At 34.4% G+C, this 10,626-nt stretch overlaps 1 protein-coding gene and 1 pseudogene across 1 annotated transcript; both read right to left on the minus strand.

Annotated features, from left to right (window-relative positions):
- Window positions 1–228: 228 nt before the first annotated feature.
- On the minus strand, window positions 229–4,057 carry LOC114737300 (protein LOW PSII ACCUMULATION 3, chloroplastic-like; annotated as a pseudogene).
- Window positions 4,058–4,517: 460 nt separating this feature from the next.
- LOC114737299 (protein LOW PSII ACCUMULATION 3, chloroplastic-like) lies at window positions 4,518–5,146 on the minus strand. Its single transcript, XM_028925216.1, has one exon. The coding sequence runs from the start codon at window positions 5,084–5,086 to the stop codon at window positions 4,742–4,744; it is 345 nt and encodes a 114-aa protein (XP_028781049.1). The 5' UTR covers window positions 5,087–5,146; the 3' UTR covers window positions 4,518–4,741.
- Window positions 5,147–10,626: the final 5,480 nt, after the last annotated feature.

The raw sequence follows: 10,626 nt of genomic DNA on the forward strand, positions 1-10,626 counted from the left end.
GTCCAATTAGTAAGCAAATAACTATTAGGAGTGCATAAGATAAAATGCGCATATAGCATTGCATTGGGGTTGACTTTCATATAAATTGGTTGTATATACATATGTTGACCGGATTTCCAGCAAATTGGTTCGGGTTTTCTTGGGCACAATTGCTGGTGGCAGAAGTTTCAAACAACAAAAAGAGGCATATGAAATATTACATCAAAGAAATACAAGATAAGAAAAAGGTTGTGCTTTTGGAGAATACATAATCATTCAAAATAAGGTTGAGCGGATCCAGTAAGATCTTGAACCTGCTTCAGGACTATGATGCTCAACCCCGCCATGCAGAAGATGCTTCTAGCTCAACATCTTCTTCCCACCATGTGCTTGACTGCAGAATCACACAATAAAGGAACCAGATATGCAACTTATTCAGACATGAACAAGATAGGGTATCTCAACCCAATCCACTCAACGCACATGCCAACAGAAGCGAGAACAGCATCATATACAATTAAACCAAGGGAGAAGTGCACATAGTTCTTAGCTTTAATGCTCTATCATGTATGAAGAATAACAGTATTTTTTTTCTTTGGCCAAAAGAATGACAGTATATTATAGTGCATAAAGTAACATTGTGTTAAGAACGGAAGAGCTTTGTTTCGGGGAAAAAAAATTATTTATAATACTAAGCCGGCACTCAACTCTGAAGGCAATATGAACGATAGCGTACTGTATCTTACTGCAAACACAAGGCAGGGTGGATCAAGCGCTAGCACGAAATCACACTTGAAATCTTCTCACACAAGCAGCTAATTAGGGCCACATTCTAGTTATAAGAAGAATGCCCAGGTAGGGCCATAGAAAGTGCAAATTTTACCCAGAGAGGAAATCCTGCGTTGAAATAAACAAATGACAGAGAAATCTAGCTACAGGCATACATAAAATTCTAAACGACAGATTCTTTATCAGGGGTAGACCTTGTAGCCTTTTCGAAGAAATTCTAGAGAGCTGCCCTCTTCCTCTTTAAGTCCTAGGACCTCAACAAATTCATCTTTGGCCTAGATCAGCAATAGATTAGCATGAAAGCATATAAAATTATAAAGAAAATAAGGTAAAGTCTATGAGCTTACTTCACCAAGGGTGAAGCGGGTTGCACTCTCAGCTACGCAAGCATAAGACCCATCTGCTTGCTTAAGCATCACCTGCCAAGGACCTTAACATATTCATAAAGTTGAGGTCCAATGGTGTTTTGTCATGTCCAAAGAAAAAGGAGCAATAACAAACAATATGATCCAGGTCAACACTTGATTAAAAAAATATTTTGCCTACCAGGATACTGACGAAACAGTGCTCCACTGTAATTGACAATATAAGGAGCCACAGCAACTGTCTGAAGAATAGAATAAGAATAAACAAGCAAAGCTCACAGTTGCATGCAGAATCAATATCTAGAGAAGATTAACCAAGAGAGGTGTACCTTGAATATTCTCTGATTCGAATATAGAACACTGGAGTAAATTGACAAAGAAATCGGTAGTGCAAATCTTTAGGTGAAAGCCCAGAAGGCCTAAGTCAGCACTGTAAAGTCAATTGCCATAGTCTGTCAGTGATAAATGTATTTAAGATCCAGACAGATCAAAACTGAAAAAATGACAAGAAAACATACCGTAGGGTTTCTAGTTCAAGATAAATAGAAGTGTTGGTGCTGAAATAGCAAATTTTTCCTGCACAATCCAACAAGTTACAGACTAATGGTTGATGATACGCCATCATACTAAAGCAGCCTGCCACGGATGTAATAGATATTAAATTCATTGAGGACTGTACAAATGTTTTGCTCTCAAAGTTGCCATACACATACTGCTCTATGTAAGCAAGATCTCGCGTGCTGCAATTAATGATATGTATAGCGTAGGAGGCTCATAGACTTCCAACGACTGTATTTGTAAAGAAACATAAGTGTCAAACTAATTCTTTTGATCATGATCAGGTGATTACAAACCTACAACTCGATCTCACAACATAAAACTTAAGGGTACACTTGGTACTTGGTAGGGAGTAAAATGGAGGCTGGCAATGCAGAGGAAAATTTTAACAAGGTATCTTAAAACAGAACAAGTCTAGATTATCCCCTCATTTCCATTCCTTCATTGTACATTCACATCTTAATTCCACAAGTGACACCCTACAATAGTCACATAAATACTTTTCCCCCCAATACTTGCCTTCATTCTCATCTTCAAAGTCAAAATCAAGGGTGTCTCTAACAGATCTGAAAAACGAAGTGATAGGTCCACCAGGCACGTCATCTAGGGAACCTATGGTAATGCCATCAATCTGAAGCATAACAAAAATGAATCTTAAAATAAGAAAGACTTTAATATGAGGGAGACACTTTTTGTTGAGATACTTTTTGTGTAAACGACCGCCAATCAATTGTTAGTTGTCATTGTTGAGTTGGAAGGATACGTTGGAAAAAATTTTCCGAAGATGACATGTAGTTGGGCCAATACAAACGAATATATGTTACATTGAATTGGACTCCAATCAGTTTTTCCCATCTTAATGACATTGAAAAAAAAAACAAGAAGAAAAGAAGAATGGTGAACGTGATTTTTTTTACTGAATCCAAAGCTGCTTTGAACAACTCAGAGGCCCTTCTTTTTTCTGGTTTATCAGGGAATACCTACAATTAGAACAGAAATGTAATTGTATCTTGTCCAAATAAGAATCAGTATTTATAAACATGTACTTCTTGCGTGGGAAACTGAAGGAAAAAATGTGTCTTCTTACTATGCAAGCTCTGGTCTCCCTCTTTTCCTGGAGCTTTCTCACAACAGCCAAGGCAAGTTGAATGTTTGCATCATTGTATTCATCTGAAGACCCCTTGAAATATTTAGGAATTTGAGAAAATTATGTGCAGTGTAATCAGGCAAACATGACTACAAAGGTCTAGAAATGAGAACAATGTCTTGAAGCATAAAATCAACATCTAGCCATGAAAATTTATAGATAATTAGATATAAAAAAAAAGAGGAAAAATGTCAAAACAATTGATACAAGGAATCACAATGATATTAAAACAAAAGATGAAAAAGAAACAACCGTAGATAAGGAGAAGTATATAGATCCACAATAACATGAAAGTTGTCATATACCACAAGTTTAAGCATCAAGAATAGTATCAGCCGCCAGACAAGTATAGCATGCACTTATAGCCATGATTCATGAATCCACTCAATCATCCATTAAATGTCGCCCATTAGTTTTAATGAATCTAATGGATACAGTCATATTGGATCCAACTTTTAATTGATCGTTATGGACAAATTATAAATTATAAATTGGATAACATCCACAGATGAGTCCTACATCAATAGGAACACTAACATATTTTTTACAGTATTCTAAGAATGTCAACTGGTCAAATTTGACCCACTTATTACAATACACCAAATCTGTACAACTGCAACTCCTACTAGATTCAAAGATGGAAAAGAATACAAAGATTGACAGTTCATGACCTGACAAGAGTTATTAACTTAATCAATAATGATTATTGAGAGAAAAGAATGGTACCTTATAAGACGAAATGTTGCTGGGCAGAGCCTGAAGACATAAGCGCCGGGAGCAAAATCAGGTATAGAAATGATAGCGTATAAAAGCTACAACCAATAATGTCAAAACCTAAGGTACGCCATTTACATATATTCTTCCCACTAAAAAATTATAATCACGTCTAGAACCCACCGAAATAAACTATGCATTGAGAGTGCATTAACACGTAACAGTATGAACATTATAAGTGCATGGTTCCCAAGGAGTCATGACCGGTATGAGCATTATATACATGATTTATTTGATTATTTGAATCAGAGTATTTCATCATATATCGCACAACTAGATAGGCATAATATGACTTACACGGCTAAAGAGAAAGAATGCAGATATTGATACCTACCAGTGAGTGGTCAAATGGAGCACAAAAATCATGCAAGCACAACAAAAGATAATGCAAGAAGAAACGTTTATGCAAGATGTGATGATATGCGAACATACAAGATTCACCCATTTTGGCTACTCATATATTCACTAAGAAACTCGGAATTACATTTCACTTTTCAACGATATAATGGCAGTTAATTTTGCGTATGCAAAAGTGTTTAACCGTACTGCTTAAAGTTAACCCGTTCACCAAATTTCCTAGCCAGTCAAAATTCTACCAGTGACTGGTCGAACATACTAGGTCAATGAACAAGAACGCAAGAGTTTATCAATTTTTCTTTTCTCCCCCCCCCCCCCCCGGGGGTTGAAAAGAGTTTATCAATCAGTGAGAGTTGAGTACGCCATAAATCTTGCAACAGCCCACCTAACATCCAATGCCCTTTTCCCATCGGTCGAATGGCGAACTTAATAGAACATAGTAAAACACCCACTACCAATCAAGTGAGAGCATTAACAGGGCAGTGCAAGATGCAGAATCCAGGAATTACTCAAAATCGAGTATCGAATTGACACTTTTAAGTTAAGAAAATGCAAACATAAAACTTCAAAGTTTTCTTTTGTCACATAGAAGTTCGAAGTTAAACACAGAAGAAGGGATAATCCAGCAATTGACTCTTCCACAAGTGAGTTACGCTACCAGCTACTAAGTGGGATAAAATGTCTCATTTTCATGTTTTAGAAATATGAAGTTACTGTACACCTAGTTTGAACTCATGCAAACCGAAAGCGGAAACATCAGAGAGTGAGGACTTTACGGGAAATCAATCTCAAGACGAGATTTTCCGTCTTCAAGAGCATAAGCGAGGGAATTCGCAGCATCAGTGACGAGAACTTCATAGGATTTGGGTTTATAAACAGCGACACCAGCCTTGGGATCAAAACCCGGCTTAGTTGAGGCCACATCTCTTTCAGCACATCGGATTGCCGTATTGAGCGGAAATTTGTGGAAACGTTGAGGAACAGAAAAAGCAGAGCGAAGAAAAGTGAAAGAGATGGAAGAAGAAGAAGAAGAAAGAAGAGGAGGATGAGAATGAAAAGAGCGAAGAAGTGTGAACTTCGAAGGTGAAGCGAAGGCCATGGAGGAGAGAAGTGCCATCCGCGTCGTGCGGTGGCGCCACAAGGAAGAAGGATAAGGGGGAGAGAATTAAGGGAACATTATTTTGAATTGTCACACAAAATCTAAATTTTCAAAAAGTCCCACGAAGAAATGCACAATTCACAAATAATCATCAATCCCATTAACAAGGATCTCATTGATGAAAGATTTGAGCGTAGATGCATGCCTTGTTACTGGTAAGTCTCATGATTTAGTTCATCTAATTTTTTTATGTGAAAAAAAAATATTCATAGAGGGTTACATAATTATAGAGCGTTTCACTCATGCATAGCATCCTGTTGGAAAATATTGGCAAAATTATACAATGTGATGGAAAAAAAAACATTGTAATTACCAGATATTCCATGAGAAGTCAATCACAACTTTATGCGTAGAATATCACAACAAAATTGATACTACTCACTTATTATTAAGATATTTTTAGTAATTATTCCCTATCCTAAATGTAATACCTATTTATGTTGTAAATTATACTATATAATGGGTTTTATATTTAGGATAGGAGAAGTATTATATTTGGTCTCTGATCTTTAACATATGAATTATATAATTAATTTGTAAAAATTAAAAAATTATTTAAGTTAATTATTTATAATAAATAGATATTATTTTTCTTAAAATGTTTCTACTAATAATGTCCATTGAAAATATTTCTTGATGGAAACTCCTTAATATGTACCACTAGCATGTAGATTATTTATGAGCAAAATGAATAAATATCATAAGCAAAGTGAATGGGGATATTATATGTAGGACCTAATTAAATTTTGGAAAATGACAATAAAATACCATGTGAATTTCAAAAAGACAAATAAGGCACCTGAATAAGCAAAATGACAAAGAAGGTATCAGGTACCAATCTGGAATTTTGATTTTTGATCTAAAGACCGAATTACCCTTATTATGTTTGAAAACTGAGGAGATAGAGAAAGGTAGAAACCGTTTCCTCCCAGCGAAAGCAATCCCCCACTCGGCGAAAGAGAAACTGCCCCCACTTGGCGAAACCAATCCACCTACTCGGTGAAACTAATCCCTCCCCTCAGTGAAACCGAATCCCACTCGACGAAACCAATCCCTCCACTCAACGAAACTGAATCCCCCCACTCAACGAAACTAAATCCAAGCTCCTCTAGTCACCGAAAAAGGTTCTCCGATTTGCAAGGAGATTTGTATGTAAGGGGATTTGTAAACTATTTTCAGGAAATGTAAAGCTGCCTGATTTTCAAGTATTGTTAAATCATTTGCCCAGAATGTTACTACACGTATAACGAGATTTATAACTCGCGAAGTGAATTTGACCACTTCTTCAAGGGGTTTGACAACCTGTTTTGAGGGGCAGGGCAACTTTTTTCTACAAAAATATAATTCCATGCTGAATTTGACAAAAGACATAGTGAGATTTACAACTTTCACAGTGAGTGTTACTACATTTTCAATGGGATTTGTAGCCTTTTGTGAGGGGCTAGCCAATGTTTCTGTCAAAACAAAACAATTCCACGCTAATTTTACAAAAACATAATGGGAATAACAACTTTCACAGTGAGATGTACTACTACTTTTTCAATGAGTTTTGCAACTTTTTGTGAAGGGATGGGTAACTTTTCTATAAAAAACAAAACAATTCATTTCACGCTGAATTTTACAAATACATAATGGGAATAACAACTTTCACAGTGAGATTTATTACTTTTTCAATGGATTTTGCAACTTTTTGTGAGGGGCTGGGCAACGTTTCTGTCAAAAACAAAACAATTCTACACTGAATTTTACAAAATACATATTGGGAATAACAACTTTCACAATGATATTTACTACTTCTTCAATGGGCTTTGCAACCTTTTGTGAGGGGCGGGGTAAATTCTATAAAAAAAACATACAATTTCACGCTGAATTTTACAATACATAGTGATATTTACAACTTCATAGTGAAAATTACTACTTTGTGTAATGTAATGCACCATTCACGAAACAATATTTGTCAAAAACCAGCAGCCATATAACAGCAGATACATTACATATATTCAAATGATTGCATTTGAAGTACATCAAAGTAAACATTGAACCATTAACTTTCATACTAACTACATGTGTAATGGAATGTACCATTCACGTACCAGTATTTACCAAAACCAGTAGTCATATGACAGCAGATACATTACATATATTCAAATGATTGCACTCTACTCTTGCGACGGTTACCAATTTCACCGACAGCACTTTACTCCTGCAACGGCGACAATGTAATTTCATAAAACCTTTTTCGGTGATTGGAGGAACTTGGATTTAGTTTTGCCGAGTGTGAGGATTGTTTCTTCAAGTAGGGGGATTCGGTTTCGCCAAATGGGGGGATTGCTTTCGCCAGAGGAGGTGATTTCTCCCTTTCTCCATCTCCTCAGTTTTCAACATAATAAGGGCAATTCAGTCATTAGGTCAAAAATCAAATTCCAGATTGGTACCCAATGCCTTATTTATCATTTTGCTTATTCAGGTGCCTTATTTGTCTTTTGAAATTCACATGGTATTTTACTGTCATTTTCCTTAATTTTTAACTAACTTTTATATTAAATATCAGAAGAAATATATATAATATTTTTGAAAACTACGGTAGTAATTTCGCAATATGTTTCCAAAGGCACACTACTAGCATGAGGGATTGTGGTAGTTCAAAGCTTCGACACGTTGAACTGAAAGTGGATTAAAGATGTTGTAAAAAATAAATTAAGAATATTTTGATATAATTGAGTATGAAAACATATTTTTTAAAACAAAAAGAATGCATTTTATTAATGAAATCACCAACACACAAGGCTAGCAAAAAGAAACAGTACAAAAATACATTATCCAATGCCCACTTGCTCACCAGCACTTATCCCTGGATCAAGACTACAGTCACAATCTAAGCCAGCAACATGAGATCTCAAAATCTGTTGGAAATGAGGTGATGCTAAAATCAGCACTCCATTGGAACTTACCCTATTTTTGCACAAAATGCAATATAATCTGCAGTGCAATTCCCCTTTCTTGCAACAAGGGAGGTTTGACGTGAGGCTACTGTCCAACAAGCAAAGGATTTTATTGAAGATTTGCACACACTGCCATTCAATCATATCCATATAGTCTTGCCTTTGACAGCTAAAAATAGCTCCTCACAATCAGTCTCTAAATACACCAAGAAATAACAGAATTGAGCGACAAATAGAATTGCTTCCTTGAGGACGATGCATTCTGAATGAAAAGGTGAAGAAGCTTTCACTGTCTTGCAAATGCTTCCAAGTACCATGCCTTTATGATCTCTGCACACAATCCCAATCCCTGCACAAATAGGATTCTTCTTAAAAGCTCCATCAGCATTGATGTAAACTGTTCCAGCTGTAGGGGCTCTCCAAAATAATTCCCTTACAACATGATTGTTAGTTCTACATTGAATCTAACCAATCTCAGTAGCTTTGACAGCCCAAATTTCGTTTGCCAGACAAGTAGCTGAAGAAATCACTTTCATGGGATCTACTTGGATCCCTTGGAAAACAAAATCATATCTAGCCTTCCAAATTTCCCAACTCAAAGCAGTAATAAGCGTTCGTCCCTTATCATTAATGCTATTATTGTGCAAAAACATTATCTCAACCCATTTTCTAATACACACACTCTGATTAACATTAATAGTATGAAAACATATTTACTTACGCCAAATTTGAGAATTATTATGTATGTGATGAGATTTGCACATCTACATATGAAGTACTACTTCTGATCTTAATTATAAAACCTTGTTTGTAGTTTATAAGTAAAATTTTATAATTAAAATCAGAGGTAGTATTACGTACCTAACACCACAACTTACTTAGGTGTAAAAATGCATCAAAAATACCACAACAGATTATTTAAGCAAATGTTCATTACGTCAATTTGAAATCTTTATAAGCACTCTAACATCCAGATTAATATGATGGGATATATTTTTTTATATTCCGTTGATAGATTTTTATTTTAATTCTTTTTTATCTTTAGATTTTAAGAGAATGATAAAAAAAGATCCTAAAAATTACAAAATTTCAAATTAGATATTTTACAAAAAATATGTTGTTATTTATAATTTAATATGTTGTCAAAACTTATTATAAATCTTGATTTGGGATTTTAGAATTTTTAAGGTCTTTATTACTATTCTCCTCATACTCCTTGTATGGGACTTTGAAAGTAATTTTTTCCCCAGAATTAACACATTTGTGGGGAAAAACACTTATTATCAATATAAGAACATGAATTTTCCGCCAATAGCTTTGAATTTTCTTCATGTTTTGTTTTGCCAACAGCTTAGATTCTCTCATGTGAACCCAGAGTAAATGGTGGAATGTTAAATAAAATATCACACGAGAATAATGAATACTCCCTCCAGTTAATTATAAGAGCTAGTTGATTAATTTGAGGAAATTAAGGAAAGAAGTTAAGTTAGTTATTTGTAATAAATATGTGTTATCTTTCTTAAAATATCCTTACTAATCAAGTGTATTCACTAAAACTATAATTATTAAAAGGATTATCTTAGAAAAAAATTGAATAAATATGAGAAACAAAATGAATCGGGGTCTTATATTTAGGACCAACATAAAAGTCAAATACAGTCTTATATTAAGGATTAGAGGTAGTATTATTAATCATTTTATCAATTTTTGTAAGGAAAGACTTACAAATGATATTAGTCTAACTTTTATTTCTTAAATTAGTATTAGATTTCAAATTTTTTAAATTTATAGGTTACTTCCCTACTGATGGTCTATCTCAAATGTTTTTACCGTTCTTACTTGTATTCATATCGCGTTCCAATAAAAAGTTTACAGATGTATTCAAGAATTGATAAAAAAAGATGAAGTAGAAATATAACCAACAAAATGACACTTGTTTTAAATCTAAAGGCATGCTTCATACTCAGAAACGAAAAGTAGGATGTAAAAACGACGATTTTAAAAAATGATTTTGTGGGTAAAATGTTTACATATATAAAATGATTGTTTGGTTTCTTATATGTATATACATACACACACGCACGACAACAACAAAGCTAGAAACCAATCAACAAAACATATGAAAAAACGTTCAACCCAATTTCTGTGAACAATTAATTTAGCATCATCAATGATATCTCTAGATTGGTGTCAAAGGTTATATTTTTCAAATCTTTAGACCAATAAATGGATAAACCATTTAGAATTCTTGGAAGTTCAGCAATGGCTAGAAAATGCTCCCATCTATCTTAAAAAGTCTTTAAATAAAAACCACCATATCTAATATCTTTATTTGGCAGGCGCAGAACCATCCGCTTCTAAGGTGAAGTACATTTTTTTATGATGTGGATCTGTTTCTCTCAAGTACTAACCTCTCGGAAAAATGACAGTTTGCAAGTAGATCCTGGGCAATGCAATCTTAAAATAAAAGATATTTGGGTATTATAAAAAATATTTTTTAAAAGTACTTTTCTGCAAATCGATATAAATTCCTTCACATATTTATTTTATATAATA

This window comes from Neltuma alba, unplaced genomic scaffold (assembly GCF_004799145.2).
Source record: "Neltuma alba isolate B1F8T4 unplaced genomic scaffold, ASM479914v2 tig00013424_pilon, whole genome shotgun sequence".
NCBI classification, from domain to species: domain Eukaryota; kingdom Viridiplantae; phylum Streptophyta; class Magnoliopsida; order Fabales; family Fabaceae; genus Neltuma; species Neltuma alba.

Coding starts and splice junctions, on each gene's coding strand:
- LOC114737299 (XM_028925216.1), bottom strand. CDS start 5,086: ATGGCACTTCTCTCCTCCATGGCCTTCGCTTCACCTTCGAAGTTCACA.